This window comes from Haliotis rubra, unplaced genomic scaffold (assembly GCF_003918875.1).
Source record: "Haliotis rubra isolate DU_JTF1 unplaced genomic scaffold, ASM391887v1 Scf128, whole genome shotgun sequence".
In the NCBI taxonomy this organism is placed as follows: domain Eukaryota; kingdom Metazoa; phylum Mollusca; class Gastropoda; order Lepetellida; family Haliotidae; genus Haliotis; species Haliotis rubra.
Window position 1 is genome coordinate 1,090,057 of NW_025765203.1, and position 21,365 is coordinate 1,111,421.

The 21,365-nt window shown below is 39.0% G+C and overlaps 1 protein-coding gene across 1 annotated transcript; it reads left to right on the top strand.

The window, feature by feature from the left end:
- Positions 1–1,613: 1,613 nt before the first annotated feature.
- On the top strand, positions 1,614–16,384 carry LOC124266801. Its single transcript, XM_046701607.1, has 6 exons — positions 1,614–1,695; positions 2,843–2,954; positions 6,930–7,114; positions 7,733–7,813; positions 13,390–13,707; positions 16,310–16,384. Exons 1-6 carry the CDS (start codon positions 1,690–1,692, stop codon positions 16,382–16,384), a joined length of 777 nt encoding a protein of 258 aa, XP_046557563.1. The 5' UTR covers positions 1,614–1,689.
- Positions 16,385–21,365: the final 4,981 nt, after the last annotated feature.

Sequence of the window (21,365 nt, forward strand, 5' to 3'; positions counted from 1 at the left end):
CAGCATCCTGTAAAGATCCTTACCATTATAATCCACTGACCAAAGGCCGTCACTGTTTTTGCAGAAATAAATCTTCTTCTTTCTGGTGTCAAGAGCTATGTTGTATGGGTTATACGACCCATGCCTTGTTAGGTCTACAATGCCCCGGAAGTTTTTCCCTCGAGTTGACATGCGACTGACTGTACGCCTGGGTTTGAAGGTCGTGAGGAATACCAAACGTCTTTCAACGTCAACAGCCATTCCAAGTGAAACAACACCTTTACGTAGTCGTCGGACGTGTGAGGAATCCAAATTAGAAGACAGTATGACCTTTGGTAAATGTCTGCCAAAAATCAGTCTCCTTGAACTCGGATCAAACGTTATAGACGAGATGTGTGATACACGCAGGGAGCCGTACACCGTCATAGCGTTGTTGTGCACGTCTATCTGGTGAGGGTTTTGAGAGGTAAATGACTCAAGCTTCACAACTAAGATCCTCGTCATTTCACCTCCATGGGACCTTGTAGATTGTGTGATGGCTTTTGATACAGTTGCTGACGTAGTTACTGATGTAGTTGCTGTCATAGCCGCTGTTGACGCCCCAGTCGAGGGAGTAAAACCCCGACGTCTTGGGTCCATTTTGGTCTCGCGCACTGCAGTTTTACTTCCCATGGCCACGCCCCCAGTGTCCCCGATACGACTCTCGTTGTTCTGTGACAACCAGTTCCCTAATGTCCTACACTGTTCCTCTAAATGTTCTATCTGTTCCTGAGTGTGATTTGTCTTCACTCCTAGTGAATCCACAGTCGATTTAATAGCTTGTCTTTCCAGTGACGCCTTCTCACATGTTTGGTTCAGCAGGGACACCCGTGCACTCAAAGACTTCACTTCAAGTCCCACGTGTCTTACCTGGCTTCGTGTAGTGGTCATCATTGTCTTGAGATTTCTCACTAACTTCTCTGTCTGGGTCTGCTCAGAACTGTTCATCACTCCAGGAATATCAGAATATTGCATATTTATCTTACTTTCAGAATTCTGGCAGTCACATTTTATGGTATGGCCTGGAATGTTCTTCGTTGTCTTCTTTTGTCTCATATGCCTGCCGAGACTTTGCACTTGTGCCTTCATCACTTGATATGCTTGCTTAAGATGCTTAACCTGTGAGTACATGTAGTTTCGTACCATTGCATCAAAAGGCTGTTCACTGAGTATTTGCTTCAAGGACTGTTCGACCTGACTCTGTATAAACGACGGTACTATCTTCTCCATCAGGTCAGCACGTAGCATCAACTCCAGCATCCCTATCTTGCTGAGCACTTGTGTCTCAAACCGTGGAACTTCCTCCTTCATTTGGTTGATATCCTTCTGTAACACTTTAACGTGGTTAATCACGGCAATGATGTTATCTTGTCCGTATGTCAGAGTTGTAACTAAGAAACACATCAGAAAATAGATGTGAAGATGAGCCATTGTGGAGGATCAAAACGTCAACAACACGAGAATAGGAGACACCCTCCGAATTTTCTCGCTAGATGGCGCAGATGCACTAGAGGTTATAGCGCAAAAGCGGAAGTCAGTGTTCATAGTGGCTCATATAGCCGATTAGGTTCAGTGTGGTGCGAACATGCCGAGATATTTGGTCTGTTCTCAGTTTCAAAAATAATGTTGAGACACAGGAAAAGCCCCGTCAGACCCTGACCTCCGACAGAAATGCGAGTGAGTCATCTAGGCCAGTGCCGTGGCCGACAGAGGCCGGGATGCTGAGGCGGCGGTTTTCATTACATTACACCATGTTTCGTTATGTAAACGTAAAGAGGCCTAGAAAGCATGCGCAGACTTGGATCAGGCATTTGGTGCAATAATCATTCCAGCTTAAACCAACGCTATTTGTTCAGAGGCTACAATAAACGTCCATGGTGGCCTGGAATGACACTTTTAAGTGATACAACCAAAATTTATTTTGTCAACACCATTAATATGGTTAAAAGTCATAAAGCGGCTGTCGTTCGCCACATACGTTGCACAAATCGGCTTGCTCAAATTTCTTTTCCGTGACGACACGTGTGACGAAGTTGACCTTGCCCTCAAACCTCCGACGTAAACAAACTGATAACATGTATTAACCTACAATTGACGGCCTGGTTTCATGAGCAGCGCACCCTGACTATATTATATGGGTTTATGTGTCCGGGAAACCGGGCATACATGCAACGATAAGTGGAACAACACCGTTCGAGGACGCTCCCGTGCTGAAATGCAATAGCTGACGCTGACTGCCTCACCAGCCTGTGCACTGAATGAAATCATAGAGACTTAACAGTTTAACTCTCAGAAGGAAAGGAACATCATGTTCATATCAAATTATTTTTTCTTATGTTATGGACTGACATATGCATGCATTCTGAACATCAAATGGGCTACTTGCTTCTTCAAACAAATGACAATGTCTCAACACACTGTTTAATATGTAACCTCATTTTAGGCCGCTAATGTGGAGAAACATATGGGTTAAGGCGTTCACTCGCCACACTGATGACGGTTTTAGATTCAAATTCAATTTATATTTTATCGAATCTCTCCTGATTTCTCTTTATGACAACAAGGATTCTGAGAGCTAAGAACTGCCAAGCAATCCAGAAAAAAAACCATTTACAGAAAATATCAATCAAATATTTGTGTATTACCCTTTAACACCCGGAATAAGGTAGATGTATGGAAATTACTACCTCAATAATGAAACTGTCTCCCTTCTTCAGACATTATCAGTCAACTGATAGGCAGCTGATATACAGTGGTATTATATTTAGTTCGGTGTCACTACCTCGTGTGTAAACACAGTAATCTGACCCAGTGATATCTCCAGGGATACCACCTCGTGTCTCAGATACCGCTGTTGAGCCCAACATCTCTGTTCAACTGTGTACCTTCACAACCAGCCATGGAGGACATCGGCTGTGTCTGCTATACGGGCGCCAGTAAGTATACCTTTCAGCAAGTAGCAGAATTGTTCAGTACAGGATTCAGACTTCGTGACAGAAGTTGATATTGTATACGGATGTAGGTCAAAGTCTGTGCCACATCTAGGATATATAGTACTTTCACCGAAATATGTTCCTCGTTCAGACCAGGAGCAAAGGTGAGACAAATATTTCCATGGATAGAGTTGTAATAAACAATATTGGTGGGGCGGTCCAGTATATTAACAGGGCTGACGGCTATGCCACAAAAGTGTATACATTGATTTGATGGAACTGCTTCAGTTCAGTATTGAGAACACGTATGAAATGAACGATATGTTAGAAATTTAAATAGTGATCAAAATGATAGCCGAAATAAGAGGTAAATACTGCACGCTGTAATGATAACACTGTAAACACGACATATGAACAGCGTTCGAAATAGCTGCTGGTCCGCTAGCCAAATGCCAGCTGACTGAGAATCAGGCCAGTAATATATTGTTAAAGCTATCCCGACTATCTACCTGAAAATCGCAGATATTTTGTTCTTTATTTAATGCACATGAATATCATGAAGTTAAATATTAAGGTTTTAAAAGCCCGTCTGCATAAGTTTTGTAATAAACCGCGTCACACGAAGATCGGCATATAAAAAATGTCAATAACGTTGCGCAAGAGAGGTAAGGAACCAATACAATACAAATGTAACGTTTAACTTGATTGAGTAAGGCTCTACTAGTATCCTATCAGCTTCGCCTTTATTATGCTAAATCTTAGTTTCTGTGTTTGTTTCTAAATATATTTATCATGTTATTTCTTACACGTCCTTTGTAACTATGCATTGATATCCTCTCTCTGGCTGGTACAGGTACACTAGTATCCCAGTGCGTCTAACAGTGAGAAGGTAACATGTCCAATACTAGTACCACAGTACGTCTGACAGTGAGAAGATAACATGTCAAATACTAGTACCACAGTGCGTCTAACAGTGAGAAGATAACATGTCCAATACTAGTACCACAGTACGTCTGACAGTGAGAAGATAACATGTCCAATACTAGTACCACAGTACACAGTGAAAAGATTACGTCTAACATGTCCAATACTAGGACCACAGTACGTCTGAGTGAGAAGATAACATGTCCAATACTAGTACCACAGTACGTCTGACAGTGAGAAGATAACATGTCCAATACTAGTACCACAGTACGTCTAACAGTGAGAAGATAACATGTCCAATACTAGTACCACAGTACGTCTAACAGTGAGAAGATAACATGTCCAATACTAGTACCACAGTACGTCTACACAGTGAGAAGATAACATGTCCAATACTAGTACCACAGTACGTCTAACAGTGAGAAGATAACATGTCCAATACTAGTACCACAGTACGTCTAACAGTGAGAAGATAACATGTCCAATACTAGTACCACAGTACGTCTAACAGTGAGAAGATAACATGTCCAATACTAGTACCACAGTACGTCTGCCAGTGAGAAGATAACATGTCCAATACTAGTACCACAGTACGTCTAACAGTGAGAAGATAACATGTCCAATACTAGAACCACAGTACGTCTGCCAGTGAGAAGATAACATGTCCAATACTAGTACCACAGTACGTCTAACAGTGAGAAGATAACATGTCCAATACTAGTACCACAGTACGTCTGACAGTGAGAAGATAACATGTCCAATACTAGTACCACAGTACGTCTAACAGTGAGAAGATAACATGTCCAATACTAGTACCACAGTACGTCTGACAGTGAGAAGATAACATGTCCAATACTAGTACCACAGTACGTCTAACAGTGAGAAGATAACATGTCCAATACTAGTACCACAGTACGTCTAACAGTGAGAAGATAACATGTCCAATACTAGTACGTCTGCCAGTGAGAAGATAACATGTCCAATACTATACCACAGTACGTCTAACAGTGAGAGATAACATGTCCAATACTTGTACCACAGTACGTCTAACAGTGAGAAGATAACATGTCAAATACTAGTACCACAGTGCGTCTGACAGTGAGAAGATAACATGTCCAATACTAGTACCACAGTACGTCTAACAGTGAGAAGATAACATGTCCAATACTAGTACCACAGTACGTCACACAGTGAGAAGATAGCATGTCCAATACTTGTACCACAGTACGTCTAACAGTGAGAAGATAACATGTCCAATACTAGTACCACAGTACGTCTAACAGTGAGAAGATAACATGTCCAATACTAGTACCACAGCACGTCTAACAGTGAGAAGATAACATGTCCAATACTAGTACCACAGTACGTCTAACAGTGAGAAGATAACATGTCCAATACTAGTACCACAGTACGTCTAACAGTGAGAAGATAACATGTCCAATACTAGTACCACAGTACGTCTGACAGTGAGAAGATAACATGTCCAATACTAGTACCACAGTACGTCTAACAGTGAGAAGATAACATGTCCAATACTAGTACCACAGTACGTCTGACAGTGAGAAGATAACATGTCCAATACTAGTACCACAGTACGTCTGACAGTGAGAAGATAACATGTCCAATACTAGTACCACAGTGCGTCTGACAGTGAGAAGATAACATGTCCAATACTAGTACCACAGTACGTCTGACAGTGAGAAGATAACATGTCCAATACTAGTACCACAGTACGTCTGACAGTGAGAAGATAACATGTCCAATACTTGTACCACAGTACGTCTAACAGTGAGAAGATAACATGTCCAATACTAGTACCACAGTACGTCTGACAGTGAGAAGATAACATGTCCAATACTAGTACCACAGTACGTCTGACAGTGAGAGATAACATGTCCAATACTAGTACCACAGTACGTCTGACAGAGATGATGGCATGTCCAATACTTGTACCACAGTACGTCTAACAGTGAGAAGATAACATGTCCAATACTAGTACCACAGTACGTCTGACAGTGAGAAGATAACATGTCCAATACTAGTACCACAGTACGTCTAACAGTGAGAAGATAACATGTCCAATACTAGTACCACAGTACGTCTAACAACAGTGAGAAGATAACATGTCCAATACTAGTACCACAGTACGTCTGACAGTGAGAAGATAACATGTCCAATACTAGTACCACAGTACGTCTAACAGTGAGAAGATAACATGTCCAATACTAGTACCACAGTGCGTCTAACAGTGAGAAGATAGCATGTCCAATACTTGTACCACAGTACGTCTGAACAGTGAGAAGATAACATGTCCAATACTAGTACCACAGTACGTCTGACAGTGAGAAGATAACATGTCCAATACTAGTACCACAGTACGTCAGACAGTGAGAAGGTAACATGTCCAATACTTGTACCACAGTACGTCTAACAGTGAGAAGATAACATGTCCAATACTAGTACCACAGTACGTCTGACAGTGAGAAGATAACATGTCCAATACTAGTACCACAGTACGTCTAACAGTGAGAAGATAGCATGTCCAATACTAGTACCACAGTGCGTATAACAGTGAGAAGATAACATGTCCAATACTAGTACCACAGTGCGTCTAACAGTGAGAAGAAAACATGTCCAATACTAGTACCACAGTGCGTCTAATAGTGAGAAGATAACATGTCCAATACTAGTACCACAGTACGTCTGACGGTAAAAGTAATACCGTTGTTATCACATGTAGAGTTGATGTCAAGATTTGGGCTTGAATTTATGTTTATTTCTATCATCTCACCACAATACGAGAAGAGACCATGATCCTAATCCACAAAGCGTTCGTAACGTTACGACCTGTTGTAACTCTATAGTTTATCATAGGCTTACGAATGTCGTGTTCGTGTAGATAAATTCGTTGTTCACTGGTCTCTTGGGGCCCATCGTTATGTGTGTTTATGTTCCATAGCGGGTACATCAACCCATGCCCCGCAGTGAACAACTTGTTATGCATATGACTGCTGGTACAAGACGATAAGCCCCCTCCTGTTTGTCATGTTTCAGCGTGTAACACCCCCGACGGCAAGGACTTCCGAGACAAGGGTGCGCGACATCTGCGAAGGTTGTCGTTTGTTCAGTTTTTCACCAGCATACCATGTATAGTCGTTGGAATAGCTTCAATGGGCGTGGCTTTAACAAATCCAAACTATCCACAGATAAATGGATACGCTCTCATCACGGGAATATTAGTAAGTATAATGTCACGCCACTCGAACACCCTACTAAAGAACCCTACAACCTTACAAGATCACACAATCAGAGAATATATGAACAACTAACTAAAAGAGGCATTATTTACAGATTTCTACATGTAAATATGTGTGCATCAAAGTGAGTGAGTGAGTATGGTTTTACGCCGCTTTTAGCAATATTCCAGCAGGGGACACCAGAAATATGCTTCACACATTGTACCCATGTGGGGAATCGATTCTAGGTCTTCGGCGTAACGAGCGAACACTTTAACCACTAGTCTACCCCACCGCCCCTGTGCATCAAAGCCTTTTCAACCCTTCCATTTTCACTCCAATTCCTGAGATTTCCAAAAGAAAGTGTATAATATTTATTATTACGTTATTCGAATGTGTAGGTTAGTGACCGGTGTGTAGTCGAATGATGCTATACTTGAAAAGGCGTAGATTGATGCTCATGCTGTTGATCACTGGAGTGTCAAGTCCAGACTCGATTATGTACAGACTACCGCCATAGAGCTGGAATATTGCTGAGTGCGGCGTTAAACAACAAATCAACCAACTTGAAAAGGTCTGTTGGTATCCCATGTCCTCATCAACATTTCGTTACTGTTCTAGGTGCTGGTTGGAAGTATATCCGGCATAAAAGCTACGAACAGTGTCGTTTTGGAAAATGCTGAAATTCTAGTGAAAAGACACGTAAGTTTGCTCCCGGAATTATTTATTATTATCTTATTCTATTTATTTCCTATCATTTAGTCATGAGGACAATCCAATAACCGTCACAGAATTGGTCGCCGCTCCCCAGACCTTCAAACACAACCCTTGATGGGACACATCGCCGTATCACCACTGCTCCCACTGTCTACCACCCATGAAGATCTGACTTAGAATTGGTTTTCAGTAACCCTATGCTTGTCGTAAGAGGCGACTAAATGGGATCGGGTGGTCAGGTTCGCTGACTTGGCTGACACATGTCATCGTATCCCAAATGTGTACATCGGTGCTCATGATGTCAATAGACCGATCCAGTCTGTCAATCAAAACTGGCGTATGCGTAAAATTTGGCCAATCAGCAGGCCGGGCGCGATGTGTGGATTTGTCGGACTTATTTCCGGGGTCAAACGATGCCTCCGAAGCGATGTGCTTCGAATTATGCCATTTACACTCGCTATAATTATTACATATAGCTGCGATTTGATGTGTACCTTTAACAAACCATTACGGTCAAGACAACATAAATGGAGGCGGATCAAGAAACGCGATAGGCCTAACGATCAGTTAAATGTCTGCACCATCGTTCAGGAAACCTACGTCTGCCTGCTGATGAGAATTTGCACGAATTTCCACACTTTTGCACATGTGCAAAATCATTACCAGACTTTGCAAGTGTTATAAACACGGACAATTCTCGTAACTACAAAATTGTTTTTGCTTAAAGGTCACATGCAACCAAAAAATCACTATTAGGCATTGAGTTGGTACGCCATAAAGCTCAAATGAGACAGGCGAGAAAGCCGTGACACAATGTAAACAAATCTCCATTTCGGTTACGGTCAACCGAAATAGCAAAACTTGTTACATGAAAGAACAATGTGGCGGATATTGTCCCCTTCGCTCTTAGATATTCTTCAATTTGTCACACATTTTAGGATGTTTTAAAGTTTCATAAGCACAATCTGAAGGCCTACAGTATCTTGTTAACAGAGCAAAATATTCGAGGAGTAATATTTTTTATTCAAACGGAAATATTGTCAGTGTCAGAAGTTGCCTATCATGCAATATCCAAGTATCAAAATAAATACATAGGAGTGCCTATAAAACCATGCTTTAAATATTTCAGCTTTTTTATATAGAGTTGCATGGGACTTTGAATTGAATTACCTTCCTCCATGTTGATCGAATACGAAAACTATGTGAGAAGAATAGTGATCGACTTTCTGGAGTATTGGACGGAGTGAAATAAAGTGTATATCTTAATTATGAGAACATTATTCGAAGTTTTGTTACCACATCAATTATTCACATATATTGGTACATTTTAGGAGTAATATTACAACTGTAATTTTGATTAATTCACTGGAAATGATAGCAAGGTATGTTTTAAGAATCTTGCTTTCTTTAGTAAACGTGGAAGGGTAATAAAATTAATAATAATCTAATCAATAATAAATAATTATTTAATTGATTGACATATCAGATTCTTATGATTTTAAGGCAGAACTAGGCAAACAAACACCATACATATCATGGCAGGACAATCACTTGGTATTAACTTAGTTTCTTGGCTCCTGCTTTTAGATGTTTTTTTAAATACTACATTTACTAATAATATAATTCTTAAAGTGATTGCTAGTATCATAACTCATTAAAGTTATTTCAACATCCAGAGAATTTGAAAAAGCAAAGGCTACGTTTTGGTCAAACCCTGGTCATGCATTATCCAGTCCAGCAGGGCCTAGATTTTCGAAGCTCTCTTAGCGCGAAGATAGTCGGAAGTGCAATGCATTAACATTAACTTACGACTATCTTAGTGCTAAGAGAGCTTCGAAAATCTAGGCCCTGGATCAGAATAACTTACAAAAATCTCAGTTGACTTTTCATGTAACGGAATAAATATTGAAACATATATTTAACCCATATTTGATGTAATTCTTCTGATAAATCATCAGTTTTTAAGAGGTTATCAATATTTGAAGACTGAGCCAAAGCTAGTGTTTATTAAGATGATGGATTTTGACAAATTGTTCAAGGTTTGTTGGTGGTTATTTGGAAAATGAGCTTCATATTAAATTGCACACTGGTTTGTAGGAGGTGAATGCTTCAGGACATTTTCATGTCTGTTTTCCTAAACCTTTGTTTTGACTTTTACCAAATTTTGAATCAACTTCACAATAATTTTTATGACACCAGTAAGTATCTCAGAAAAGGAAATAGATCAAAATCAGTGTTATGTCCTCTAGGGATATGGTCTCAGATCTAATAAAACAAAGATTATCATTGTTTAATTAAGAAGCAATAATGTCAATATGTAATTGTATTGACAAAAAGCTTTGAACATAGGAAATATTCTTTGCACCTTATTTACACTAGTAGTTAGCAGTTAAACGTCTCTGATGAAAAAACAATAGATCTACATTTGCATTTTGTGTAACATTCTATTTTAATGCTAGTTAATTGTTCGGATAACTGTGGATCCTCTGTTCCAAGATTTTGCATCACATGTTTCCTATTTCTGGAAGATGGCTCAGCTAGTGTACAGGTGCAGACTGTATCTTGGATTTTTTTGGTGTTCTGGTACTGTGACATACCTGTACATAAACGCTGGCAGTTCATGAAGTCCAGTATTGTGGAAGTTTGTATGTAAATTAGGATTCAACAACAAAGTACATATAGAAAAGTAAAATGGAAATGATTAAAAAAATGATTTCCTTATATTCAGTGTCAGTTTATCATGGTGTACAGATTTTGAAGAGAGAAACTTTACTGAGAATTGCTGCAGATCAGCTGTTGAATATTTGCATCTGGGTATGTCCAGATCTAGATACATCCATGGGAACATACTGTTTACAAGCCCAATTACTTTTCCAGATTTCCAAATGTGATTGATTTGTTTACATAAATTATATACAGACAAATAAAGTGCATGAAGTAGTACACGGGAAATATTTTCTGCTTTTTATTTACCATTCTCTTAATTCATTAAAATATAGAAACCCATGTTTTCAGATTATTGAACTAAATTTGAACAACGCCAACGGATAAGTAAAGGCGCCACGCGCAGTGTTGATAATCTATTTATAGATACCAAAACGATCTGCAACATGAACATGTGGTTGTGTTCACGAGTTTTATAAAATTATAAACTCAAACAACAAAATTTCAGTTACCCTTCCCCTGCTAATATCTGTGACGGAGGTGAATTGCCAGATAGATTAATTGATTCGAAAGAAATTACGCTTCCTACAGTCTCAGCAGCTAGTCGAGACGATTTTTATCGGGCATGTAACTCATTTTCACTCGCCAGTTGCAATCTGCCAGCTATAATATAATAAAAATCACATACGTATAACTTGCCTCTTTAAATAACATTCACAAACGACGGATACCAAAGTATCACGAGCAGAATTCATCAACAACGTTCGCAATCACGTAACGTTTCGCCGGCGGTGACGCCATTGTGATTTGTCAGTGGTTGTCCCCCCTAAAGTCAAAAACGAAGTGGGCGGAGCTTATCGGCCGGGACTGGATCGGTCTATTACTGGACTGCTGTTTTTAATGCATTGCACCAATCTTGTTTTAGCTCCCTTCATCTGTTTGTTACAATTTGGTTGAAGCGGCATAAAATGTCTTCTAAAATGAGGTGAATTACAGATCGTTCAGCTCCCCCAGCAATGATAAGACAACCATCAATCTATCAATCAACCAATATCACATCATGTCGGTTTAATGTTGGGGGAAACACCGAAATGACGAAGATCGTCTACCACTTTGCGGAAATGTAACATATGCTATATTTGGGATTACAGTTTTTCAGTAAAATACAGATTCTAAAGTACTGTCGGAAATAAAACCCCGTATTTTTCACTTTGATATCTACAATTTATGCAGTTAATATGTGAAAGTGTGAAATATCTGTTAAAACTAAGTTCGGCCTAACTACAATATCAGTGGTAAGGAGATAGGAAACGTAAACGGAGGACTTTACTGGGGAGAGATTAGTGCCGAAATTATCAATGCGGAGTTTTTCTCAAGTCCAAAGTGACTTATTTGGAACAGACCATGGCTTTATGCAAATTAGTGTGCGATGATATAGTATTACAAAGGACACTTTCTAAATGCCCATTTTGAAATTAGACTTACCTTCATTATAAACGATAGCTGACGTACAAAATAATAACTTTAATACTGAAACTATTAAGGATGGATATAGCTACCATGGAGTCTCGCTATCACTATAAAAGAACAGGTAGGAGGGGTCGTCTCAAAAGCAAAACCAGGACGGGTGTCGCAGACGGTGGTTGGGGTCGGGCTGGAGGATAGTGATATCAGCTAAGATAAGATAATGATTTAGGGGAATTAAACTGTGGAAATAAACGGCATGCCACAACAATTAAAATAATATCCAGTCCTGTCGATCTTCGAGTGGTCATGCCACCAATATACAAGTATTTTGAGACATTTAATATGATGGCTGATTTAAGCTTTTCTATGGGTATCATACTCTTTTACATCTCTCAGCATAAATCTTATGTAAGAAATACAGGTACACGTAAAATGTTAATCAATAGATGAGACATATTCAACACACATGAAAAAGCATAAATGTCTTTGAGATGACCCCTTGTGCCTGTAGGCAGCACATGCATTTCATGCCAGGTGAATCAACTGGCTGAGCGACCTAATTGCCATCTATAGTGTGATCTATTGTTTTCAGCAGCTATTCGTATTTGTTCTATGTTTTGCCCGATTTTACATGGTTTTCTGGATATCCTAGTAAGCATCCCACTGAACGCACAGTTAGGCCGATGTGGGTTATTTCGACATAGGCTATTAGCAATTGTGTCAATTTTAGGGATACAGAGTAACAGCCTAAAAACAGTTGTTGTTTTATTCTTTTTTCCGACAGTACTTTAGTACTGTGGAAGCTGCGCTGGCTGGGTGGGTTAGATGGCTGACTTTGTGTGCTGGCGATTAGATGCCTGACTCTGAAAGTGTGGGTTCGAATCCCGTGTGGGACGCGACGTAACAAACGTACTGGAATCTGTACTTTACTGTGTAATCCCAAACATAATATGTTACGTTTGACCACTTTCAAGTGGCATTGTGTATTCATACACTCTAGTGAAGCCCACCAACCCGGGAACATATTGGAGGTGATCGGGATTCGAACCCACAACCAAAGGTGTCTAGCATGAACAAGGGATGCCATTGCCAACAGCGAACGGGTGGGCTCTCGTGCCATATTTATGTACCCACGAACACGTGGCGTAATATGACGTGTTCTTAACACGGGGGATAAAATGTCCCCCTTACGTTAACACTGGTAAAGTCAAGGTCAAGGTCACTAAATGGATTGGCCAATGCAAACTACGACTGTATAGATCAAGAAAGGCCTAGGTATACATAACATATCATTCTCAATATTTGTTTAAATCTCTACATATACAATTTCATAAGTTTGTTTGTTTTGTTGCGTTTTTTTGTTTTGTTGGTGTTTTTGTTTGTTTTGTTTTTCAAATTCAAGTGTGACATGCGTATAACTTCCTTTTCAGGTTTTGGTGAACTATGTCATGAACATTTTATGCCTGACCTTCGCCTCGCTCCAGTTCGGGGCCACGGGGTGGGCAGTTGGTGAATGTATTTCAACCAATCAGGACGTCGCTGCCAAATGTGAGCCATACACGACAGTCAGTGTCGTCCTTGGAATCACACTTATCTGCCTGGGAGTGATTCTGTTCATCACCTGCCTCATAGGAACAATCTTCTTCTGCGTCTTCGCTCGTTCGTTTGGATTCGTGAATCAGTATGCGACCATGCAGCGGGAAATAGACTCATTACGACAACGGATAGATGAGCGGGAATCGAACTGTGTTGGGAAATTAGATGAATGTTAGGCAGAATTGATAGTCTCTAAATTTCATTTGGAACCGAACGCGTAGCGTGAGGTTTCAAATGATTAATTTAGAGACTATCAATTCTGCCTAACATTCATCTAATTTTCCAACACAATACGTTTATCTCCATTCTACCATAACCGATTTAAAATCGAACTCCTTCCTTCCGCGGAAGACACTGCGAAATCCGGCATGGTGCGAGAGGCGAATTGAACTCGTCTGTGAAGGGAGTGGAAGGTGCCGTTCGTATTTTTTAAACATTGCAACATATATAATATTCTGTCCAAAGAAAACTAACTACTGTTTATTCAATGCAATAATGTAATACCTAAGAGCTTGGTTTATATAATCCCAACTCCACACGACCGAAACCAGCCTATTGTTTTGCGTGCCGTGTTACTCTAACCCCCTGGCCACACTATAATGGAATCGTCTGACCTACTTATTTTTCTTGGAAGTGCAGTCTGTAGTTGTTGACAGTTACGCAACAGTTTGAAATGGCGGACAGCCAGTGTTTACATTTTGAGTGACAGTGGAAAATACTTGACTGACTGTCGAATCTGAACCCTGCAGAATCGAAGAATAGATCCTTTTCTGATCGACCTACGACCTGTAACTATTCAAAGATTTGTATGACCAGCGAGTGTGGATCATGATTTCACTTACATAGGCTGTAGGTGCCTCCACCCCGGCATGCGACGAAAAGAGTGACAGTGCTGCTTTGTGTACATGCGACTAACTTGGGATTCCTTGGAACATTGTTTTCATCATTTGGGACTGGATTGTGGCCAAACTTTTTCAAAGTGTACGAACATAGATCACCAGCAGTGACAGCCTTGTGGGGAAGCTGGCAGAGAGCAGAATTCTGGTGGTTCAATTTTTTACATGTATTTTTTGAACGATGCAACGGGACATGATGGAGTGTGAGTGGCATAAATTTTGTGTTTCGCCTGACCGTTATCTTGCGAATTTCCCATTCTTATGATTCTAAACGGAAACAAATATACCATTTACCAGGTAGGTAAATGTTTAGTAAGGATTTGCTGCACATTTTGTATAGATAGGGATGAAATTTACAAGGCTTTCTGATTTACATGTTAGATATTGTTTGTTTATGTTTGGGGCTGTGTATTGTAATTGAGTTTGAATATTTTTATTATAGAAGGTTATATGATAGTGAGGTTCCCTAATAATTGTGGAGGAAAAATCATATAATAATTGTATTTTTCGAGTTTTAATAAATGTTTTATCAGCATTTCCATCACGTCTGTTGTGTTGATATTAGCCATGTTGGTGGTCAAGCTGATGCGGCAGTGTTGTATACGTGCGCAGTGAAGCGGTCATGAAATCAGACGAATTTTCAATCCAAAATTGATAGCGTCTAATTTTATTGATTGACCAATCAAAATCGAGCATTTCACGTAGCCATGGTAGAATCAGTTTTTACGTGGTTTTGATCTTTTCGCATTTTCATTATCTTTACATGCAAAACATGCGCTTCACGTGCTGTAGCGATGTGTTTTCATTAGTTTGCGGACCTACAAACTACTTTTAACTCCAATTGTTTTCTTTTTAAATTGTAAAGTTTCTTTTGGTCGTTAGTATATGAAACAACCTGAATTACCAACAACTCGGCAAGCTGTTTCTGCCATACTAGCAAGGGACTACCGTGTTGACTGTACTTAAAGTGCGCGCCAATCACAGATATCATAACTAACAATCATTGCTAGCGAATTCCCGAAAACGTACCATTTTTGGATATCGCAGGTGTTAGATATCATCACATGTAGGTTTCATCCATATAGAACAGCTAGTGGTGACCTTGACACGAACTTTCTTTCAGCGCAACAGGGTTTAATATTTAAAAGTCATATTAATTCATAACATAAGAATTGACAGGCTTTCTGTAACGTTGGAACTAGAGAAATGAGCGTTTAACGTCAGTTTATTTTGTCGATCCTTCGTAGTTATTTTTTATCAAATCTGATCCTCTTTCCTTCTTTGAACTACATAAGATCAAGAAGGTTAGCATGAGTCTATTATTTGTGTGTGTCAGGATGCATACATTATTAATTTCAATTTAACTTCATTTTCATCTGTCAAGACACAAGATTTTATATAAGGCGTCTATGTAATTTCTGATACATTTATGTTCGGATGTCAAAGCATCATGTCCACCGTTTTGTTTCAGAGAATATACAATCATTATAAGCAAAAGGCATTGCTTGTGATCAAAGCTCAAAGTTCAACCAATCAGTCTCGTGCATGTGTTACCATACCAAGTTTTTCATGAACCTAAATCTACAGAAATCGCCTATGTATGTTTGTGAAATAAGTATCCGAATCCATCTGGTCACCTCAGATGCCATCTTTATACTTCATCAGACTGAACACAAATCGAAATACACCTCAAGGTATCAAACAAAATGTATGAAAGGAGAGTTATTCACATGGGGTCAAATAACTACAAATGATTCTGATATTGTAGTGTTGTGAAGAAGTATTTGTCCAGAGTATATTTGAACTGCACAATTTTTCTCGTGTGATTAATGATCAATATTGATCAAATGCCTTGTAGCAAAACAACGTGCTGGTCTCAACAGAGACAAGAATTCACGAAGAAGGAGCATATCCAGTTTGTACGTTTGTGTAGTCATATTCACTGTCATATTGTGATTGTCTGTATTCGTCCATATAGAATGATAACTGGGCATTCTTTTGTTTAATTCAGACACATCAGGATGTCGGCTATTTATGAATTGTTCCTAGTGTATTTGGTTTTGGAGACATAGTGTCGTTAGTCAACACAAGAAGCCATGTATGTCTGTTCCTTTATTGACGATCAGTATATGGTTTAACATTGACTGGATGAATGGATGAGGTTGTAAACAAAAAGCACTGACCAAAGATTGATGTTTTACAATAAAGAATATAGTCTCAATCAAGTGTCAAGAGACTACGGTTGGTGGCGAAGGAGCGTATATGATCAAATGTTTGCCAGTGAGAGCAAATAGAATGTTGAGGTCTGCATTAATAAAGTGTTTTGCCAAACGTTTTACAGCTTTGAACAAAGTATTCCAACATTACATTGACCAATGTATTTATGTTCAACGCTTCGTTTGTGTTAAGATATAAGATTTGTTATGAAACCTTCTAACCTCCGGCATACTTTTTCCAAAGCTGATCTTTCGTCTTACGATCGACAATAACATTTGTATATCCCCTGGGAGAGTATATAAAGGAGAACAAGGGATGAAAGGCAGGATTATCCTTAACACTACGCTATGAAGCTAGTGTCCTCGGATACAGCCTTCGAAATAGCTACTGGCCCGCTAGCCAAATGTTAGCTGATTGTGAATCGGGCCAGTGATATATTGTTAAAGCTATCCCGACTGGCCAGCTGGAAATCTCAGATAATTTATTCTCTACTTCATTCACATGAATATGATGAAGTCAATTATTAAGGTATTAAAAGTTCGTCCGCAAACCATTCGTGATATTTATCATCTCTTGTCACACGAAGATCGTTATTTAAAAATGTTAACAGCGTTGTGCAAAATAGGTTAGCAACCAATACAATACGAATGTAACATTTAACATCATTCTTCAATTACCAAACATCACACTAATTCTGAAAGATGTGCATTTCGATATTGATATTTTGCCGAGCTAGTGAAGTATGATGTGGGCTAGCAACATTTATACTGAACTAGCCTTCCTTCGGCGTGACGAGCGAACGCCTTATCCACTAGGCTACCCCACCGCTCCCTGATGAATGGAACAGCATAAGTCAAGAAGACAATAGTCAACTTATCCGAAGCATACTTCGAAGAATTGGTTCATGACATATCTGATCGGGGGCGTCCCGTCAGGCAGACATTTGAACCAAATAGACATGCAGAGAGGTGCGCCAGGCCGACTTGCCGGTGGCCTTTGAAGTAATTAACGCCAACTAGCATTGTTTTGACAGTACGGAAGTCGTCTCAGCTCATGACGAGTTCACCACTTTAGTGAGTACTAACTCATGGCTTAATTAACGAGTTCCCCACTTACTGAATTTACAGTTGTGGACAGTTTCCAAAAGAGTATAAATAAAGGGATGATATATTTACCACACCATTCGCAATCATGGCTCACGCACACGTAGATCTTAGTTAATTCGATCCAACCGTAGAGGAAGAACATTAGTTCATCAAGGATACATGTTCAAGAGCAATAAGAAGAGACATTCCTGGCAGTCGCGGGGATGTTTGTTGAGGACCTGTCCTGCAAGACTGTCAACGGTATCGGAGCCCTAGTAGGTTTGAAAAGTTAGAATTAGTTCATAGACTGTTCATTAAGAAGGTGCTTCATTTACGTAAAAGTATCCCGGCTTATATGTTATACGGCGAGACGGGACGCCTGCCCTTAAGTATTATTGTGAAAAAAGAGTATTATCCTATTGGTGTAAACTTGTAGATAATGCAAATCAAAATAAACTTACACGTAAATTACAAACAGTTGACAGTTGTACAGTTTATAACACAAGGCAATATGAAATATCTTTATCGTTTTAAGGTAAAACATGATTGTATAAAACCTTTTTTTGTTGTTGCTGAAGACTAGACTACATTTTATTATCAGTTAGAGCTTCACAACCTCTTTTGAAGTTTAGAACTGGTAATACTGGGCTTCCTGTTGAAGTAGGACGCTGGCATCATGTGCCTTTTAATGACCGAAAGTGTTTGATGTGTAACTCCGGCGAAGTGGGTGATGAGTACCACCATATTTTTAGTGCAATTCTTTATAAGCAGATAGAAACAAGTTATTACCAAAGTACTGTTGAACAAAACCTATTTACGTTGAACTGCATAGTCTTTTTATGGGAAGGAATTACACAGTTGTTGATAAGTTAAGCAAATATATTACATGTATTTATGTAAATCTTTCAAAACTTTAATGATATTGCCTCGTGTCAATATCATGTATCACTATATAACTGTATGTACTGTGGACCCTGTGAGTGGAGTTGGTGAATAAAGAACTGAACTGAAGTACACGACATCTTGACCAAACAAGGAGCAGGTCATAACCATGAAATGTATGAAAAGTGCTTTAAATAAATGTATGTAACTGTATGTATGAAAAGTGCTTAAAATAAATGTTTAAAAAGTGCTAGTGATTGATTAATTGTATGAATAAATAAACGAATGTACGACCATCTTGCCAGCCGTAAATAACTGTTTTTGACATGTCCCCAGATTTAACGCCCCACTGCCATTGTTTCGCTAATTCTTTTAAATTGGCAAAGGCTAAATGTTGCGCCAGGCCGACGTACTAGAAGGGTCTGAAATGAGCAAATTAACTCGGTTGTCGGTCTGGCGGTACCTCACCATCTGATCACCTTCTACCAAGCAGATATAGTACTATCATTTCCATTTGCATCACATTGTCTTCATTATTCACACCATCCCATACTTTTGTGGCACAGGATATTTCGGAAAAAATCTAAAAGTAATCGGTCAAGTGTTTGTGTCAAGATTTACATAACCTTAACTGTGTTGGAAATATTTACAAATAATGATCAAATAGTATGTCACATACCTCCTTTTGATGGTACTCTTTTCAGAGTAAAGTCATAATGACAAATAAACCAGCGTAAGCCGATGTATCCATTGGCGACAGACAAACACAAACAGTAAAGATCATTAGTGATAGGTTCCTCACTTGAAGGCGAATGTTTCTGAAGTAACGACCAAATACACGGTATGTAAGGCTTTCTTCTTTTATATAATATAATTGCATTTAACGTAAAAAAGCTGTGAAAAATGGCATCCTACTGGAAGTACATGACGTTATATAAAGAGTTCTGAGTATTGTTTAGAATGTCACTGAAGAGGCTGCTGCTCTAGTTTAGGCTGATAATCTCATCACACGTCTTAATGATAGCTCAGTATCAACCATGTTGTTTGTATGAGTGTTCTGTGTTGGCTGGGGCATATTTATTCATGTTCCTCATTGTTTCCATCACAAAGATGATTGTTTTAAGCTCGTCTAAATAACTAAATTATATCACCCTGCCAATGGGTAATTATATTATCCAGGTTTTGCATATATCATTTCCTAAATTATGTATCCCCACATCTTTGGGTCACTTGTTCAACAGATAATGTCGTTCATCTTCAAGATTTATACTAGACCTGCGATCAATGCAGAAACCTCAGTGTGCTCTAACATGCAGGATTAGGTAAAACTTCAACTGTATTAATGTGTTTCAATGTACCAGCAAAACGTTTCATATTGGTTTACACACACGAATCTTGAATGTCCTTTTTGTGTATGAAATAATCTTACATGCACGTGTAACGTACACAAGATGAGGATCGATATCTTGGTGCTGCCTTTAAACTCACCTGAAAACAATCAAACGATGTCATATCATTGTCTGCAGGTCCAGCACAACACACACTTGCGTAAACGTAGATAAAATCCATGTATCTACCTGTACCTGAACTAGATCAATTTACACAGAAAGGATACAATACAATGCATAATACCAAGTCGCTGTAGCTCGATATGTGATCAACAATTCCTAAAGTCATCACTGTCACTTATTAATGTATTTTTCATTTCATGGGTAAGCAATATTCCTAGCAATATTATCAAATCTGATCTCGATCTTATCATAAGAACTGGCTTCTTACATGACATACACGCGCATATCTACATAGAATATATAGGCAACTTTACATACATACAGGTGCAGTTTTACATACAACACACGCAAAGCAAGTTAACATAACATACACGGACAGATTTACCTATCATACACGCACATGTTTACATATCATACACGCACAGGTTTACATATCATACATGTTTACACATAACACACGCACAGGTTTACATATCATACATGCACAAGTTTACATATCATACACGCACAAGTTTACATATCATACATGCACAGGTTTACATATACACGCACAGGTTTACATATCATACACGCACAGGTTTACACATAACACACGCACAGGTTTACATATCATACACGCACAAGTTTACATATCATACACGCACAAGTTTTCATATCATACACGCACAAGTTTACACATCATACACGCACAGGTTTGCATATCATACACGCACAGGTTTACATATCATACACGCACAAGTTTACATATCATACACGCACAGGTTTACATATCATACATGCACAAGTTTACATATCATACACGCACAAGTTTACATATCATACACGCACAAGTTTACATATCATACACGCACAAGTTTACATATCATACACGCACAAGTTTACATATCATACACGCACAAGTTTACATATCATACACGCACAAGTTTACATATCATACACGCACAAGTTTACATATCATACACGCACAAGTTTACATATCATACACGCACAAGTTTACATATCATACACGCACAAGTTTACATATCATACACGCACAAGTTTACATATCATACATGCACAAGTTTACATATCATACACGCACAAGTTTACATATCATACACGCACAAGTTTACATATCATACACGCACAGGTTTACATATCATACACGCACAAGTTTACATATCATACACGCACAAGTTTACATATCATACACGCACAAGTTGACATATCATACACGCAC